Raw genomic sequence first — 19,859 nt, forward strand, 5'->3', positions numbered from 1 at the left:
CCTATCCAGAAGCTTCTGGTGCTGATGACCTCCTATCCAGGAGCCACGTTGGCCTCCACACCAGCTTAAGCCTTAGAATTAATGAGCTGGTGCCCCCTCCATGTTATTGCAGTGACTGCAGGTCATTTACACCGGAGCATAGATTTCATTATCTCCTCTGAGCCGGCGCTGAATTATTCAGGATCGGTTCCTGTTTTTTGCACGTTTGCCCTGGATGACAGGGGAAGTCTAATAAATGACTGCGGCTTCTTCATGTTGGCAGCATGTGCGCTGACCTCCTTCCCATCCTACCTCTTCACATCCGCTCTACAGGGTTGGAGGCATCTCAACATCTTAGGAGGCACATCCACCATTTACGACCATCTCCAAAGATCCAAAATACTCAGCTGCTTCATTTTACAATATCTCTTTGTGGAGGTTGCAACTTAGTTTTTCTGATACAAAGCTCCAAATCCCCAGCGCAGGCCAAGCAACATGATAGAATTCAGACCACCTGCAGCCACCACTAGAGGGAGCTCACTACATAGGGGTTGTCCAGTTTCACCAATATTCTGCCCAGAGGGGTCAGGTGTAGAGATACACAGTATCCAGGTCCAGTGCTGCATCTCCGCTGCTCAATGATTAGCTGCAGCGCTGCTGACATGATGTCATGGCTGCAGCCAAACAACAAAGACCAAGGAAGGTAAATAAAGCTCAGTTTATTATTACACCTAACTGATCCTGTACGTAGAAGATTGGTGAAATCAGATAATCCCTATGTAATGAGCGTCCTCCGGTGGTGGCTGCAGGCAGTCTGAATACTATCATGTAGCTTTGCCTGTGCAGAGGATATGGAGCTTTGTATCAGAAAAACTTTAAAGCGAATTTGTCAACAGGTTTTTGTCATTTAATCTGAGAAAAACATGATGTTGGGGCTGAGACCCTGATTCCAGCAATGTATCACTTGCTTGTCTGTATGTTGTCATTTCGATACAATCACTGTTTTCTTTGCGGCAGATCTAGCAGTGCTTGAAATGCTGAGATGTGTATAACTCCGCCGACACCACTGATTGGCAGGTTCCGGTGTTCACTGTGCATAGGCAGAAAGCTGTCAGTGATGGGGACGGGGTTATACACAGCAGCTGACCAGAACAGAATGCACAAGACACCTAGTCCTGTAGTTATAATCTCCTGCTCACAAAACACTGATTTTATTAAAATAGCAACACACAGCCCAGTAAGAGACACAACACTGGAATCAGGGTCTCAGTCCCTACTCTCAGATTACACAGCAAAGACCTGCTGACAGTTTCCCTTTAAAACACAATGTTGTATAAATCCATGTGCAAGGAGCTCCCCCTGGTGGTGACTGAATGCACTGTATCTTGCTTCAAAAGCTTGACACAAGGAATCCGCAATTCTGCAGCATCAGAAAAGCCAAATGCAGGAGAACAATATAAAAGAATCAGCACTGAACTCTGGATCTATAGAAGATGATCTAAGCTGGAGATCCTATAGCAGGTTTATAGCAAGTCTTCTATTCCTATGGTAGGTTTATAGTTGGTCTTACATCACTGATCCATCCATGGACTAATATTAGTGAATTATACAATTATAAAGAGGGGAAAAGAGCATCAATGTAAGAACCTGCTCTAGGGCATCGGAGAAATCTGTATAGTACATCTTCAGTGCTTTAGATCTTTTAGTAGATCTATAGTAGATCTTCTATGATTTGGATCCTATACTAGATCTATTATCGGTCATGTATCTTTTAGATTCTTTAGTAAATCTGTAGCAGATCTGGAATATGTCTTGTACGCTTTGGATCCTATGCTTTAGATCTAATGTAGACCTTTTATGTTTTGGATCTATAGTAGATCTTTTATGCTTTGGATCTATAGTAGATCTTTTAAACTTTGGATCTATAGTATGCTTTAGATATTTTGGTAGCTCCATAGTTGGTCTTTTATGCTTTGGATCTCTAGTAGATCTTTTATGCTTTAGATCTCTCATAGATCTTTTATGCTTTGGTTCTCTAGTAGATCTTTTATGCTTTGGATCTCTAGTAGATCTGAAGTAGATCACTTATGCTTTGCATCTATAGTAGATCTTTTATGTTTTGGATCTATAGTAGATCTTTTATGTTTTGGATCTACGGTAGATTTTTTATACTTTGCGTCTCTAGGATGCTTTAGATCTTTTCGTAGATCCATAGTTGGTCTTTTATGCTTTGGATCTCTAGTAGATCTTTTATGCTTTGGATCTCTCGTAGATCTTTCATGCTTTGGATCTACAGTAGATCTCTAGAAGGTCTCTTATGCTTTGGATCTTTCCGTAGATCCATAGTCGGTCCGTTACGCTTTGGATGATGACCCAGGCGTTGTCTCTAGTCCATACACATCATACTGACCTGCGGCAGGGTTGGGTTTTGTGGGTATGACACGTTCTGGGGAAAAAAAGAAATAATAAACAAAGGCGAGAAAAATAAAAGGAGACAACACAAGGGATCGGTGTAAAAGACGCCAAGCAGAAACATAAGCTATAATCATGGGAGAAAGACACTAGACCGGGCGCGGGACGGAACCTGCCGGAGGTATACGGTTCTCCGCTATCTACCAGGGGAGCATTTCATGGAAACCGACACATAACTATCTCAGACATCTAAGCCCTCGAGTGGGGTGTCAGCATGTACAAACTTCAATATTTGTAATGCTCTGTCCCTATGACAACACTTCCTGCTCTTGTGTCACAGGGACATTTGCCTTCACAACTATTAAAATCCCTTATTTTGTTTTAATACCCATGTTAATAGCAAAAAGGTTTCCAGAGCCAAGAAGTGTTGTCATGGGGATTCTTCCCTTTTCACAGGGAAACATGTCTATACAATCAAGACAACAGCAGCCTGATACAATGTATCATAGATGGTGAACAAAGCATCAGGGCAGGAGCGAGACTGACGCATCACAGAGAATTGCTCAGGTTAGAAACCATTGTAACAAACCCTCAAAGTCCCGACGTTACGTCTATCCAGGTTTCGATCCTCCACATACAGATTGTTCACCTTCTTGAATTCAACCACAAACTATAGCGGAAAGTTGCAGAACTATTTATTACACATCGATTCATTTATATGAAACCAATACAATCCCTTTATAAACATCACTGATAACTGTGACGTACAGAACAGACCAAAAGTTTGGACACACCTTCTCATTCCAAGAGTTTTCTTTATTTTCATGACTATGAAAATTGTGGATTCACTCTGAAGGCATCAAAACTATGAATTGTCACATGTGGAATTATATAATTAACAAAAAAGTGTGAAACAACTGAAAATATGTCTTATATTCTAGGTTCTTCAGAGTAGCCACCTTTTGCTTTGATTACTGCTTTGCACACTCTTGGCATTCTCTTGATGAGCTTCAAGAGGTAGTCACCGGAAATGGTTTTCACTTCACAGGTGTGCCCTGTCAGGTTTAATAAGTGGGATTTCTTGCCTTATAAATGGGGTTGGGACCATCAGTTGTGTTGTGCAGAAGTCTGGTGGATACACAGCTGATAGTCCTACTGAATAGACTGTTAGAATTTGTGTTACATCTAGACGGCAGGCAGCATGGTGTAGCCTGCCATCATGCATCCATGATACACGCCGCTGGTCAATCTGACGTTAGCAGCTAATGCTGGTGTGATAGTATCGGGCGGCGGATGGCAGTGATGTCATGCATTCCCTATCGCTTGCACACCGAAATAATTTCCCAATTTCTTGGAAGAGGAGGAAAATAAGAATTGTTTTGTTTTCTTTTACATTTGTTGGAGAACAACAACCAACAGGAATATTAGCAATGTCAGAGTCCTAGGATGGAGGGACATTATACCAGGAAGGGGCTAGGACAGGGACATTATTAGAGGAAGGTGCCAGGGTAGGGGACATACCCGGAAGGGGCCAAAATGGAGGGCAGTATTACAGGAAGGGGTGAGATGTAGGATATTATACCAGAAAGGGGCCAGGATGGGGGACATTATACTTGGAATGGGCCAGGATTGAGGACATTATGCCAGGAAAAGGAGACATATCAGGAAGGGGTGAGGATGTGGACATTTTTACAGGAAGGGGCCAGGATGGGAGGCAGTATTACAAGAAGGGGTGAGGATGGAGGACATTATACCCAGAAAGGGAGACATCATATCAAGAAGGGGCCCAGGATCGAAGGCATTATACCAGGATGGGGGACACTATACCAGGAAGAAGCCCAGGTTTCCGGTAATTGATACTAAAAGAGGTTCAGGATGAGGAAATTATTACAGGAAGGGGTGAGGATGGGGAAACAGTATATCCAGAAGGGGCCGGTATTTTAGGAAGGAGCCACGATGGGGGGCAGTATTACAAGAAGGGGCGAGGATGGAGGAAGTTATAACAGGAAAGGGAAACATTATGCCCAGGATGGAAGACATTATACCATGATGGGGGGGACATTATACCAGGAAACCCAGGTTTGGGGTAATTGATACTAAAAGAGGCCCAGGATGGGGACATTATTACAGAAAGGGGCCAGGATGGGGGGACATTATACCCGGAAGGGACCAGGATGGGGGACGTTTTACCTGGAAGGGTCCAGGATGGGGGACATTATACTAGGAAGGGGTCAAGGATGGGGGATATTATACCTTGAAGGGTCCAGAATGAAGAACAACATGCCAGGAAGTGGCCCTAAAGGGGGACATTCTTAAAGGAAGGGGCCAGAATGGGAGACATTATTACAGGAAGGGGCCCAGTATGGTGGATTGTGAAGTGATTAAAGACATCATTGGCTTCAGTGGCAATGGACTGAATTCAAAAGCAGCATCTCCTGCATCCAAGAAAGCAGTGATCAATATGATTGTAGGTTGCAGGCATTTTCCTGCTGCGGTACATGGCAGAGCTGACAGCCTAATCCCACCGGTACAGAGACCGTAATTTAGATGAGACGGGTGGGAAGGGGTTAACACATATGTCCATAATCTTTTTCAGCTTTACATTTACTCGAGTCCTTTCTCAGTTCTTGACGTCAATAACCCACAAGATATAATTATTCGCACAGTTCATTGATTTACGAGATTTTTAACCCGCCAAAATACATATTCGGTGAAAAGCAAATGGAGATTAGAAGATTAATGCCGTCCGTAATAGGCAGCCGTAATATAATCCTTCTATAAAGTGCAGTGGATATAGGTCACTGTATAATAGAACAACGCACGGCTCAGAGCTGACCGGATGGCAGCTATCAGGTCCCGGTCTGCCCTGAAAACCTCGTATAATGGCATTTGTATTAAGCCTCTAAGCTGTAGGCACCGACTGCTGTAAGAGAGATGTGCGCCATTCACACAGATTAGATCAATTTCATCTATAAGGTGTGGTGTAGTTACCACTGTGTCAGCTAGGGGGCGCTGTGTGGCTTTCCCAGGACGGGTGTACAGGCACATTCAGTGTGGTAACAGGAGCAGGGTCCTAAATGACCATTGTGGGTCTCAAGGTGGGTGGCCTTGGGATGCAGGCTCCAGGGTGTATTGATCAGCAGAGGTACTGCTGATCTTTCTGTTACACTGTGTCAGGGAAGCCTGTGTGTCTATACAACCTTTGGTGATGTCATAGCCATGTGATCCCCTTTGGGTGTGGTTACAGGGCTATGTAATTGAGGTGTTTGGCACATGTGAGACTGTGAGGAAGTCTGGAAGAGTGTGGACAGACTTCCATGTGTCCAGGTGGGACACTACAGAGAGGGGCCTGTGTGCTAAGGAAGGAGAAGCCTTCCTGTGTCTGAGGCTGCAGGTAGAGCGCTGCTCTGGACATTGCCCTGGCCTGTGTGCACAGGGCCTGAGGGAACACAGCCCAGCTAAGGACTGTTTATGTGCTGTCTCTGGTTTATGGAGTAATAAACCTGGTGAAATTTTAAAGGAACGTGCCTCATGATTGTCTCCCGCTGCACCTGAGCGAGTCACATCCCTACAATTGGTGACAGACTGCGGGCAGCGACTCCCAGAAGCACGTGTGGCAGTGCTGGCGATTCTGAGCCAGGAGAGCAGACGGTCTGACAACCGTGAGTAATACTGACCGAGGTCAGAGAAAGTGACTGTGTTAATATTTGTGGGATACCTCTGAGGAGAAGAGGCGTCCAGGAACCTGTGTGGCCGACACAGGTAACAGACAGGAGTCTGTGTTGCACTGGGGTCAGTGAGAGACTGTGTTCCTGGAGGGGTCAGTGAGCAAGGTCCTGGAGGGTCAGTGTTGGGAGGTTCTGGGAGAGGAATCGGATCCCTGGAACACGTGCTATGACCTTGGACCTGGTGAGGCGTGTGTTGGGCAGTCTCAGGTGGAGACGGATGTCCTGAAGAGCACCCGCTGAGCCCCTGGACCTGGTGAGGCTGGTGTGTTGGGAGACCCTAGGAGGAGGGTCGGCTCCCTGAATAGCACCCGGTGTGCCCTGTGTGTTGGACGGTCTCAGGTGGAGACGGTACGTCCTGAGTGGCACACGAACAGGACATGTGAGAGACTGTGCATGTGTTTTTTTTTTTCTTTTTTTTTTCTTTTCCTCTGCAAAACCTGAAGGTGCTTGCTGTGGCTCAGTGGGGTCACGAAGGTCTCGCAGCACAAGGACCTGGTGTTTTCTTTAAGGGATCTGCCCTGGGAGCATTGGTAGCAGACGCTGTCTGTCTACACCATCCTGCTGCAGCTTTATTGCATGTGACTAAGCGGATACAGTAGTTGTGGCTTTACACAACTATTAAGGGTGAGTACCCTGTATTATTGCTGCGTAACCCATTATACCTGCACTGGTAAGGCCCTATGGGCGCACTTTTGTGGCTTTTTTATCTTTGAGGGTGACAAGCGGCTTCCAGTAACCCGGCGGGGTTACGAAGGTGACAAGCGGCTTCCGGTGGATCGGCGGGTCCACGAAGATGGCGCAGCAGGAGCTGCAGTGACACCAGCCGCTGTGTATGTGTGTGAACAGCAGCCGGAGGTGCCGGTGATCAGTGACAGCAGGAGCTGTGGTGGTGCCAGCAAAGACTTGTGTGGTATCGTGAGAGACAAACTGTACTGTGTGAACTGTGGCATAAGAAGTTCTGCAGAACGGACATGGGGAAATCCCAAAAGGGGGCGGTGACCCAAAAGGGAGTGGTAACCAAAAAAGGGGTGGAGTCCCAAAAGGGGGCGGTGACCCAAATTAGAGTGGTAACCCAAAAAGGGGTGGAGTCACAAAAGGGGGAGGTGACCCAAATTGGAGTGGTAACCCAAAAGGGGGTGGAGTCCCAAAAGGGGGCGGTGACCCAAATTGGAGTGGCAACCCAAAGCGGGGTGGTGGTCCAGAAAGGGGCCAAGTTTGAAGAAGTGACAGCACTAGGTGACTCAGTAGGTATGTCTGGAGTACCGCAGTGTATGTGCAGGTCTTTTTCAGAATGTGGAATATCCTTTCCAGGTAGTAATGATGGGCCACAGATGTGTACAGTGATGCTGCACCGGGAAGGAGCCTTTGGTCGGCTGGACTCAGAGAGTCAGGTGACTCTGACAGGAACTCCTCTCGTTTTCTCTCTGACCGAGAAAAACGTCAGGGTTCACTGTAAACACGGGGTCACGGTGAACTACGCAGTAGACACAGTAGTGTTTGAGGGGACCAAAGGTGGTGAGTGCCAAGGTAGAGGGATACCACGGGACTTAGTCTATGCCTGGGAGAGGGGCCGGGACTTTCTTTTGTTTGATGACATTTGGTCGGATGATGGAGATGCTTCGACTGTGGGGCCAGCGGACACTGAGACAGTGACGGCTCCTGACATGGACAGGTCAGAGGTAGAACTGACCAGAGGAAGAAGTACATCTGCCCAACTGACAGACCTGACGTCTCGTGATAAGACAGATGGTTGGCTGGGAGATGAGACTACTGGACTAGACACATTGGTGCTGGATGGTAACTGGAGGGTTCACTCGACTGGGGTGACTGACCCAGTGGTACCCTTTGATGATATAATTAAAGAGGTAGTGGTGAGACACGTGCTGGCCAAAAGAGAACAAGATCATGAGATACAGCTGATAAAGGAGACTGTAACAGAACATGTCGAACGGGAAAGAGTCCTAAGGCAAGCAGCTGAGCACAGAGTGGATGAGCTGGAGAAGGAAGTCTCTGAGCTCAGAGGTCACCTGTCAGCATGTAAAACCATGAACAAGACCCTGTTGGAAGATATGGAGGTGCTCAGAGAGGCCCAAGAGAAGCATCAACAGGAGATTCTCAGGAGAGAGGATCAGCGTCGCTACCTGGCAGAGGAGCGAGATAAAGTTCTGCAAGAACTCAGTGGAGTAGTAAAAGGTCTTCTGCAGAAGAAGTGGATGGGTGAAGACGTACAGCGGCCGTGCCCGACTGATAGCAAGGCAGAACTGCCAAAGCCCATCTTGGAAAAGGGTCCTGAAGACTGTAAATCTCAGGAAGATGGTGAACCAAGAGCTGCACAAGACAGTCACCCGGTCTTGGCAGATACCTTGAGGGAAGTGTCCGTGGGGAACCCAGAGCCATCTGTCCAGGATGAGAGCAAGTCCATGACCTTCAAGTGCGTGATGGAGGTACCCGAAGACGTGCGAGAAGCGTGTGCCAGCGAAGGTGTGCATGAGACCTTTAAAAAGGCAGTAAAGGCCTATAGTGTGAGCTGGGCACCAGAAACAGACCAGTTGGTGATACTGGCAGAAACGGAAGACACAGAGAGAAGGGTGGCTGTCCTGAAGGAGATGCACCTACAATGTCTCCGCACGAAACAGATGCTCGTGGAGCGTAATAGGAAAGCCGCTCGACGTCTGGAGCTTGCAAGGGAAGCACAAAGTCGGCTGGGCTTTGTGGAAGACATAATTCCGGTACCCAGAAATCTGGTGGGGAAAGTCGTTGGCAGACTTGGAAAGGTGATGCAGGAGATGGTGAATCGATCCTGTGTGAAGAGAGTGAGGATCCCACCTGCTGGTGAAATCCAAGTCGTTATTGAAGATGACATGGTTCCTTTCATTGTGGTTGGTTCGGTGGAAAGCATTGGGAAGCTTCGCATGCTCCTGGAATATCGGGTAGCGTACCTGAAGGAGATTGAGCAGCTAAGACAGGATCGACTGCAGATGAATGAGCAGATAGAGAACGTCAGGTGGCGTCCACCTCCAACCCAAGGTGTAAGGACCCGAAGGGATCCTCCAAGGAATGAAAGGACAGGTAGTCGAAGGCAAGAACGTCGAGAGTCCGCAAGTGGCCGTTCTAATCGTAGTAACATAGGCACGAGACCCGGTGGTGGACATAGTGACAGAGGGTCAGACTCAGACCAGCCAGTTGGCCCAGCTGGACGTGGGACTCATGACAGTGTGAACTGGGAGAGCCGGCCGGTGAGAGAAAGGTCGGGTGACGGAGCGCACTGCAAACAGGTGGAGACTAAAGAGTGTCTGATCACACTGACGGACGTTGACGGGAAGGCCAAAGCCCAAGGCCGAGATACTGACCGCTGGGGGCGGGGGAGGCCTAACGTGAATATGAGGCAGTTTGACTACCAAAACAGACGGAGATGGTCCTCTCGACTTGTAGGGCAAGGTGACATGGGTGCCAGGTCTCAAGATACCTGGGTGATGTCATGTGTTCAACCCCACAAGTTTGAACAGAGGGGGGAGGTATGTGGTGTAGTTACCACTGTGTCGGCTAGGGGGCGCTGTGTGGGTGTCCCAGGATGGGTGTACAGGCACATTCAGTGTGGTAACAGGAGCAGGGTCCTAAATGACCATTGTGGGTCTCAAGGTGGGTGGCCTTGGGATGCAGGCTCCAGGGTGTATTGATCAGCAGAGGTACTGCTGATCTTTCTGTTACACTGTGTCAGGGAAGCCTGTGTGTCTATACAACCTTTGGTGATGTCATAGCCATGTGATCCCCTTTGGGTGTGGTTACAGGGCTATGTAATTGAGGTGTTTGGCACATGTGAGACTGTGAGGAAGTCTGGCAGAGTGTGGACAGACTTCCATGTGTCCAGGTGGGACACTACAGAGAGTGGCCTGTGTGCTAAGGAAGGAGAAGCCTTCCTGTGTCTGAGGCTGCAGATAGAGCGCTGCTCTGGACATTGCCCTGGCCTGTGTGCACAGGGCCTGAGGGAACACAGCCCAGCTAAGGACTGTTTATGTGCTGTCTCTGGTTTATGGAGTAATAAACCATGTGAAATTTTAAAGGAACGTGCCTCATGATTGTCTCCCGCTGCACCTGAGCGAGTCACATCCCTACAATGGTTATAGCCATATTCTGGGGGCAGGTGAACGGTCTTATGACAACTGAGCTGCAGCATCAAAATGGACCACTAGGTGGCGCTGCAGCCCAATTAGAAATCTCCCACAGGTTGCGAAGAGCAGAGTTGCACACCGGCTGCTCAGCTGCCCGACATAGGCTGCGCTGCCTTACTACTTCATGATTTATTATGCATAGGCAAGGTTTGCAGGTACTTGTAGTGCACATCCCCTATAAATCCTGCAGGGAAAAGTGTGGGATGCATTGCAAACCTGTCATGGTAGATACTGTGCTTTTGTGTTTTATAAATCATAATATTTCCACTGTAACGCTAATATTTAGACCCAGTGATATTATAGGGCCACTGTATGGCACTGTTATGTCAGAAGTCTATGGCTCTATATAGCGCTTTGGCTGATTAGTGCGAGCCGGGGGGTTGTGGCCCCACTGTGCCACAAACCAGACTACCCTGGAAGGGGCATGACTACGATAGCTACCTCGGTCTTCACTGGAGCCTCTGATGGTGAGGTCAGGCTTGTGCGGCGGGTAGCTGTCGGGTGCCACTCCAGGGGGGTGTCTGGCTGTGGGGACAAGTCACTTGGATAGATAGAAGCTGCAGGCAGGTAGACACGACAGGCACGGCTGAGACACAGGGCAGGTGGGCACGGCTTGGAGACACAGGGCAAGCGGGCACGGCTTGGAGACACAGGACAGGCGGGCACGGCTTGGACACAGGACAGGCGGGCACGGCTTGGAGACACAGGGCAGGCGGGCACGGCTTGGAGACACAGGGCAGGCGGGCACGGCTTGGAGACACAGGGCAGGCGGGCACGGCTTGGAGACACAGGGCAGGCGGGCACGGCTTGGAGACACAGGGCAGGCGGGCACGGCTTGGAGACACAGGACAGGCGAGCACGGCTTGGAGACACAGGACAGGCGAGCACGGCTTGGAGACACAGGACAGGCGAGCACGGCTTGGAGACACAGGACAGGCGGGCACGGCTTGGACACAGGACAGGCGGGCACGGCTTGGACACAGGACAGGCGGGCACGGCTTGGAGACACAGGGCAGGCGGGCACGGCTTGGAGACACAGGGCAGGCGGGCACGGCTTGGAGACACAGGGCAGGCGGGCACGGCTTGGAGACACAGGGCAGGCGGGCACGGCTTGGAGACACAGGACAGGCGAGCACGGCTTGGAGACACAGGACAGGCGAGCACGGCTTGGAGACACAGGACAGGCGGGCACGGCTTGGAGACACAGGACAGGCGGGCACGGCTTGGAGACACAGGACAGGCGGGCACGGCTTGAGACATAGGACAGGCGGGCATGGCTTGAGACACAGGACAGGTGGGCACGGCTTGGAGACACAGGACAGGTGGGCACGGCTTGGAGACACAGGACAGGCGGGCACGGCTTGAGACATAGGACAGGCGGGCACGGCTTGAGACAAAGGACAGGCGGGCACGGCTTGAGACACAGGACAGGCGGGCACAGTTCGAGACACAGGGCAGGTAGGTACAGCTTGAGACACAGGGCAGGTAGGTATGGTGTGCGAAGGAACAGGTAGGGTCCTGTAGACACAGCAGGAGCGGGTACTGGCTGGAAGGAATGGAATATGGAGGAACAGGTAGGGTCCTGTTCAAATAGGAGGTGCAGGTATGGGTACGGATAGGAGAGTGGAATATGACAAAAGCAGGAATGCGGAGTAGACGGAGCCGCAGGAGTGCTGAGCCTGCCAGAGTGCGGAGTAGGCGGAGCCTGCCAGAGTGCAGAGTAGGCGGAGCCTGCCAGAGTGCAAAGAAGGCGGAGCCTGACAGAGTGAAAAGTAGACGGAGCCTGCCAGAGTGCAAAGTAAGACAGGGAAGACACAGGGAAAGACACAGCAGGGAAAGGAACCACAGACAAGGAGACTGACAGACAGAGAAACAGTACAAGACAAGGTACAGGGACTGAAGGATACAGGGACCAGGATATTGCCTCCTGGAGGGCGACAAGGTACAAAGCAAGACAGGAAGTATTCCTCCAGAGAAGGAGGAGATACACAGGACAGGGCCTGGCTTCCTCAGCAGCAAGATACTAACGGAGATTAGACATTGCACAGGCAAGGGTTAGTTGGTGTGGCGGAACTAAATAGTCAAGGGCTCTAGGTGATTGGTCAGGGACATATTACACAGGTGCACCCTGACTGCATAAGAACCAGAGAGTTCTGGCGCCGCCCCCCCTATACACACATAGCTTGGAAGCATACAGGAGAGCAGAAGCATGGAGCACAGGGGCTGGCAGCAGACAGAATTCACAGCATGGCTTGAAGCAGAAAGTAAGTTGGTGTGCGGGGGATGGGAGGCCATGCAGTGATGGCAGCAGGGTTGTTACATATATATGAATGCTGTTTGCCTCTGTACTTGGGGATTGCAATATGTTGTTGATATGTAGGCACTGAGTTTTATGTATGGCACTATTACGGGGGCACTTTATAACACATTTATGTTTCTTTATCTCTGTGGGTACTGCTCACCACTGTAAGGTATATCAGGAATTCACCCTAATCCCAGTTCTAGCCCTAACTCTAAGACTAGTCTTACAATCACCCTAACCCCACTAGTCCTAGCCTTAATACTCGCCCTAACCCTAACATTAGTCTCAGCCCTTACAATCCCCCTAACTCCCAGCCTAAACTCTAAGGCTAAGTGCACACGTACCGGAACTCTCGCGGAAATTACCGCGAGAATTCCGGAATTCCAGTCCGCGGGAAAATCGCATTTTAAATTCCCGCGATTTTCCCGCGGAAAAAACTAGCATTTTGCAAGAGTTAGCTTGCAGAATGCTAGCGTTCTCCAAGCGATCTGTAGCATCGCTTGGAGAACTGATTGACAGGTTGGTCACACTCGTCAAACATAGTGTTTGACGAGTGTGACCAACTTTTTACTACTGAGGCTGCCTATGCAGCGTCAGTAGTAAAAGATAGAATGTAAAAAAAAAAAAAGGTGTTATTCTCACCCTCCGACGTCCCGCGCATCCGTTCCCAGTAATCCTTTGCAAAAATGCCCGCGATGACGTCAGTTCTCGCGGGATCGCGACGTCTCGCGGTGATTCGCGATGACCGCGAGACTTCGCGATCCCGCGAGAACGGACGTCATCGCGGGCATTTTTGCAAAGGATTACTGGGACCGGAGCGAGAAGAGAAGCGGGAAGACTGCGCGGGACGTCGGAGGGTGAGAATAACAATATTTTTTATTTTAAATTCTATTTTTTACAGGGATATGGTACCCAAAGCCCGGAGGACAGTCTCCTCTCCTCCAGACCGTGGGTACCATCCGCAATTGTTCTGCTTACTTTCCGCATGGTGTGCACAGCCACATGCGGGAAGTAAGCGGAACAATGCATTCCTATGGGTGTGGGATCGCCGCGATTCCGCAAATTAATGAGCAGCATTAGCACAGCATTGCGGAATCCCATAGGAATGCATGGGATGCTTATTTTTCGCGTTTTCGCGGCAAAATCACGCGGTTAAAACAGCCGCGGAAACGCGAAAAAAACGCCACGTGTGAACTCAGCCTAACACTAGTCCTAGCCTTAACACTCACATTTTTATTTTTTGGATGAAAAAATTGACTATATTGTCATCCAAGGAGTATTAGGTGCTTTGTGGAAAATGTCAGAATTATATAACAGTCCAAAAAAGATTTGAAACATTTTTCAGTATTCAATTACTCATCCATAGAGTATTATGTGCTCTGTTGTACATTTCTGTGGTATATAACCCTCCAAAAAAGCGGTGAAAAAAATATATGTATTCATTTACTCATCCATACTGTATTGCATGCTCTAGGCTACATTGCAATATAATACTCCAAAAAAACATTTAATATTTTTTCTGGATTCACTTACTCATCCATATAGAATTAGGTGCTTTCTGTGACATTTCGGTGGTGTATAAGACTCCAAAAAAGCATTAAAAAATTGTCAGTATTCATTTACTCATATATATACCATTACATACTCTTTGGTACATTTCCATAGTATATAACACTCCAAAAAAGTGTTCAACATTTTTTCAGTATTATATTGCTCATTCATAGAGTATTAAGTGCTCGTGGGGTACATATCGGTGGTATGTAACCCTCCAAAAAAGTGTTGAAAAATTTGTTTGGATTCAATTAGTTATCCATACAGCACTGCCTCAGAAAAGCAGCAACAGGCTCTACTGAAGCTGATTTGTCTATGAGATAAACTGCACAATGCGGCAGAGTTATTGAAAGGAAAAATAGATCAGACAGATCTGTGCTTTTTGCTTCTGGACCTACAACCAGTCATGATCGTGTGTGATTATGGCTGTAAACTGGTGGCGGCTGCGAACCTTGGCAAGCTTAAACACCTATCAGCCCACCTGCTTAGCCCACCTGCTCAACTTGGTAGTTCAACGGTTTCTAAAAATCTACCCAGATTTTCCAGAGCTTCTGGTCAAGGTACGTCGAGTCAGAACCAATTTCCACAAGTCAGCTACAGCTGCCTCCACTCTGGCAGTGCTGAAAAAGCACTTGCAAGTGCCAGCTCACCAACTGGTGTGTGACATAACCATGCGCTGGAACTCCACAATGCACATGCTGGCAAGGCTTTGTTAGCAGCAGATGCAAGTTTTGGAATACCAGCTCCAACTCGCCCATTGGTATACTGGTCAGTCTCCACACATAACGACTGAAGAGTAGGCATAGGTGTCTGACATTTGTGCAGTTGTCTGTTGTGAATTGCCTTGCTCAGACTTCAGAGCTGAAGCTCTCTCTGCTCCCTCTGGTGGTTACTGGGAGTAGTGGAGCTGGCCAGGTTGATGGAAGTTTCCCACCTGACGATGATAATTGGGAACCTGGGATTACTAGCTGGGAGCATATAACTGAGCTGGCTGCTCTTGGTAGTTGCTGGTGATTTCCTCCTTGTGCATTTAGAGTTCTTTTGTCTCCTGCCTGATCTGCATGGTTCAGTTAAGTCATTCTTTTGCTAATCCTTTGCATCTAATCTGGTTGTGCCTTTTTTTTTTGCTTTCTGCTTTGTTGCTAGGGTTCAGCGCACTCCCTGCTGGTGGCAGCGCTGGGCCTTGCTCCATATGTTACAGCTTGTGTCAGTTTGTTCAGTCTCCTGTTATGTTAGTATCTTTTGCTTTGCTTCAAGTTCATACCAGAGTGCTGCTCTAGCAGGGGTGAGGTCGTGTGGCCTCAGGTTTTTTGTATATCAGAAGTGTTGGATTTTTGTACGGTTTTGTGCGTGATTGCAGACAGTATCTTTTCTGTCCTGTCTAGACAGCTTGGGCCGCACCGTTTGCTCAGTCTGTTCTCTGCCTGTGTTTGTGTCTCATCTCGTCTCACCAACAATATATGTTTGGGGGCTGTCTATTCTTTTGGGGATCCACTCCAGGGCAGTTTAGATTTCACTTTTCTGGCTTTAGGCTTAGTTCTCCGGCTGTGCCGAGGCGCCTAGGGCATCGTAAGCACACTCCACAGCTACTGCTAGTTGTGTTGATAGGATCAGGGGTCTGCAATCCGCTTAGTTACCAACCTCTCTGGTTTTCTGGTGGCTTAGCCTGTTCCTTGCCATCCTCCTCGGTGACCCATTCATAACAGTTGTCCAAGACTTTGAGGACTCCACAAAGAAGGTGAGCAGCGACGATGCCATCATCAGCACAACAATCTCGCTTCTGTGCCAACTTAAATAGTCGCTGCTGGTAATTAAACATGAAGCTTTTCATGCGGACCAAGTGGTGAAGGAGGAACACATAAAGCAGGGAAATACTATCCAGCCTAGCCTCATCTCATCTGCTAAGGGCAGATTGGGTAACAATGAGGAGGTGGAGGCTGAGGAAGAGGAGGCGGAGGAACAGGAGCTGGCGCAACAGAGGCTAGTAGCCACACAAGCTTTGTTCCGCCTCTCCTAAGTGGATGGACTGAGGAGAGGAATGAGAAGTAAGATAAAGAGGAGATGGAGAGTCGTCATTATGGTGCAGACAAGGAAGTGTCTTGGCACATTAAATGTTTTTATGTACCGCTGCCTTTTCTGTGGCCGTCATGCTGAATTCATCTTGAACAAAAAACTGGTAGTTCACGCTGCTAAACCCAAGCTACAAGGAGAACTGTGCATCTCTCCTTTCTGAGGTGGGGAGGTCTACTAAAATGATGCTATATCAGAAGGCCATTGTGGAAAATATGTTGAAACAATTCCCATCAGACAACGCTAGCAGCAGGGGGCAAACCTCCATGCCCAACCAAGGAGGAGGGACGTGGAAGACACACACCAAGTACAGCAGAGGCAGGGGTACACTGTCAAAGGCCTGGGCAAATTTCACTACACCCTCCCAACATCCAGACCCGATAATAACTGGGAATTTTTGACAAAGAGGGAAAAGTTTTTAAAAATGGTCAAGCAATACCTGGCCAACCAAACCAGCATACTCCCAAATTCTTCTGCTGCCTTCAGCTATTGGGTTTCAAAGCTGGACACCAGGCATGAGCTGCCTCTCTATGCCTTTGAGGTGTTTTAAAGCCCTGCTGCTAGCATCTCGTAGAAGTGGGTTTTTAGGGCCATCGGTGCGGGTCATAACAGACAGGCACTTTTGCCTATCAACAGAAAGTGCTGACAGGCTCACTCTAATAAAACTGAATAAAGCCTGGATTAGCCCTCAACTTTCCACACCACCAGATGACAGCAGTATATGAAGTGCATTTAATGTTCAATATTTGAATGAGGAGCGCCAGTTGTTGCCTGCTAGGGTCTATGGATGAATGGATGACCCTACTTATAATTTTATCCGGGCTTTGCACTTTGTGCCAAGCCTTTATAAGTGTAGAAGTACCACAATTACAATTTTTTAATTTTTTTATGAGGCCGTCCAGTTGGTGCGTTTAATGGTGCATAGATGATGCTGATTGTAATTTTTGGCAAGCTTTGTATTTAGTGCATAGCCTTTATGAGTGTAGGAGTACCACTACATGACAATGTGAACAGAATGTGTATGAGGCCTCCTTTATGTCTAATACAGGGGGTATTGGAGTCCCTCTTCCATCATTTTTGGCAGTTCTTGCTTCCTTCATAAATTAAACTGAAATTTCCAATTTTTTAATAAAACAAACTATTTTGGGTTACTTAAATTATATTTTTTATAATCCCTTTTAACTTATACCTTATATACAAGTCATTATACAGGAAAGAAGCTTTATTAACAATTTTTTTCATGTGAACTCCAATTTTGAATGTTTTATTGCCAATCCTTAAAGTGGCGAAAAAGTGTGACCCCATTGTGCTCAGCAGCGATTTGGGGGTCAGAGATGCTTTCAGGGATCTTCCCCATGCTGTTCTCCTTCCATTCAGCACTTTTCCCATCCATTCCAAAATTTTCACTGCCCCCCCAGACCTCTTTGTAGGGTCTACCGGAAAAATGCTTGCATTTCTTATTGCCTCTCATTGTATTCGTTACTCGAAACGAGCATTCGAGCATTAGGAATTGTTTGGTTCCAGCAACGAGCATCCGAGCATTTTGGTGCTCGCTCATCTCTAGGCGGCATTATTTTCCATGTGATAATGGAAGTCTCTTTACATGATGGTGTTCAGCAGACTATGACTTGGCTGTGGTAGAGCTGTTCTTTAGGAATTTTGGATTCAGAATTTCGGCGGCGTCATGAATGGGTTTTGCTGGCAGATTTGTATGTATGAGACCCCCACAGCACTGGCGGACACAGACCGAAGAGGGATCCTGTGCGAGAACAATATAAGGCCCCGCTACCTCTTGGGCCTCTGGGGCCGCACAGGTTGTGCCAATGATATATCCACCCCTGCACCACAGTATTTGTATCCCTGATAGTCAGCCGCACATCCCCCCCCCCAGTACTGCAGCTCACTGTTCGGTAACATTCCTCTTCCTCAACACATAAACCACTTCACATAAAGATGCTTCCCGAGACCGGCGCTCCGAAGCGTCTTCCTCCTCCTTAACCTAATGACATGCTGCCACTTATGACAAGCTGCAAAGCACTCAGCGCATTAAACTCAATTGCACTTTTAAGCATCGGACAAGTTAGGGAGACATTTAAAAGCTTCTCAAACATTTAGGGCTTTCCAAAAAAAAATAAAAAATCCCGTGTCACGGAGTGTCGGTGCAGCCGTCCGCATCGTGAATATTTAATAAACTGCAAGATACATTATTTATGACTCCAACAAACAACTGTATCTTTAAATCTCCGGAGAGCGGCATTATTGTATTCATCACACTTGGCGGAACTTATTGTTCTACGGAAATTGTATTCACCAAATGTATCGAGCGAGTGTCATTTGTTTATAGAGAACTGTATTTACTGCTTATTATGTTACACACATTGGGTATCGTATAGTAAAATTATTCAATATAGAATGCTATTAATCCGGAGTCCAATAAATCGGAAACTCTGATAAAACAGCACTTATTTCCACCCCGCCAAAAAAAATGAGCCGAGAAAAATAATGAGGAAATCCCTTTAATATAGATATTCAAAAGGACCACATGGAGGTGATTTTTGTGGTTTGTTATCTTCACTATTGAAATATCGACTGGTGTGTATATGTATACTCCCTATAGAGGTATAGGCTGGTGTATATATATGTATGTGTATTGTAATACTCACTACAGAGGTACAGCCTGGTGCATAGATGCAAAAGGTGAAATAAGTATCACCAATTTTCTAAGTAAACATATTTCTAAAGGACCTATTGACACCTAATGTTTGGAGAAAATAGTCGCAGGCATTGCTCAGATATGATTTTGGCCCATTCTTCCACACAAAGGCTCGTCACATCCTGAAGGTTCTGTGAGCTCCTTCTATGATTTCTCAGCTTTACTTCCTTCCATACATTTTCTGTTGGATTCAGGTCCGGCGATTGGCTTTGCCATTCTAGCAGCTTTATTTTCTTTCTCTGAAACTAATTGAGAGTTTCCATGGCTGTGTGTTAGGGATCATTGTCTTGTTGAAGTGTCCTCCCTCGTCTCATCTTTATCATACTGGTAGATGACAGCAGATTTTTATCAAAAATGTCTCGCTACATTTGTCCAGTCATCCTTTCTTCAATTATATGGTGTTTTTGGGATGATATGCAATGCCTTTTGTCCTCCAAACATGGTGTGTATTATGTCATCCAAAGAGTTCAATTTGGGTCTCAAATGACCAGACTACATTCTCTCAGTATTTCACAAGCTTGTCTAAATGTTGGTGCTCAAACTTTAAATGCGCTTTAACATGCTTTTTGTTCAGCAATGGAGTCTTGCATGGTGAGCGTGCCTACAGGCCATGGAGAATGAGCGGATTACTTATAACTTTCTGTGAAGCAATTGTACCTGCTGATTCATGGTCTTTCTGAAGCTCTCCACAGGTGGTCCTTGGCTTTGGCTCTTGGACAACTCTTCTGATAATTCATTTCACTCCTCTGTATGAAATCTTGCTGGGAACACGTTGTCGTTGCCAGTTTATGGTGAAGTGAGGTTTTTTTCCATTTCCAGATTATGGCCCCAACACTGCTCATTGGAACCCTCAGTAGTTTAGAAATTCTTCTGTAAGCAATGCCATCAGTATGTTTTGCAACAATAAGGTCGTGAAGGTCTTAAGACAGCTCACT

General features: G+C 47.4%; 1 protein-coding gene across 2 annotated transcripts in view; it reads right to left on the reverse strand.

Annotated features, from left to right (window-relative positions):
* Positions 1-19,859, reverse strand: part of LSAMP (limbic system associated membrane protein) — a 1,037,990-nt gene that overhangs the window by 100,057 nt on the left and 918,074 nt on the right. The window contains exon 7 of one of the 2 annotated variants that reach the window (XM_073577085.1): positions 2,390-2,425. The exons of the other annotated variant lie outside the window; for it this stretch is intronic. Coding sequence (XP_073433186.1) covers positions 2,390-2,425 — 36 coding nt within the window. The remainder of the gene's footprint in view (positions 1-2,389; positions 2,426-19,859) is intronic. 2 annotated transcript variants of the gene reach the window in all.

The sequence above is a fragment of the Dendrobates tinctorius genome, unplaced genomic scaffold (genome assembly GCF_039654945.1).
Source record: "Dendrobates tinctorius isolate UK_male_01 unplaced genomic scaffold, ASM3965494v1 ptg000054l, whole genome shotgun sequence".
NCBI lineage: Eukaryota > Metazoa > Chordata > Amphibia > Anura > Dendrobatidae > Dendrobates > Dendrobates tinctorius.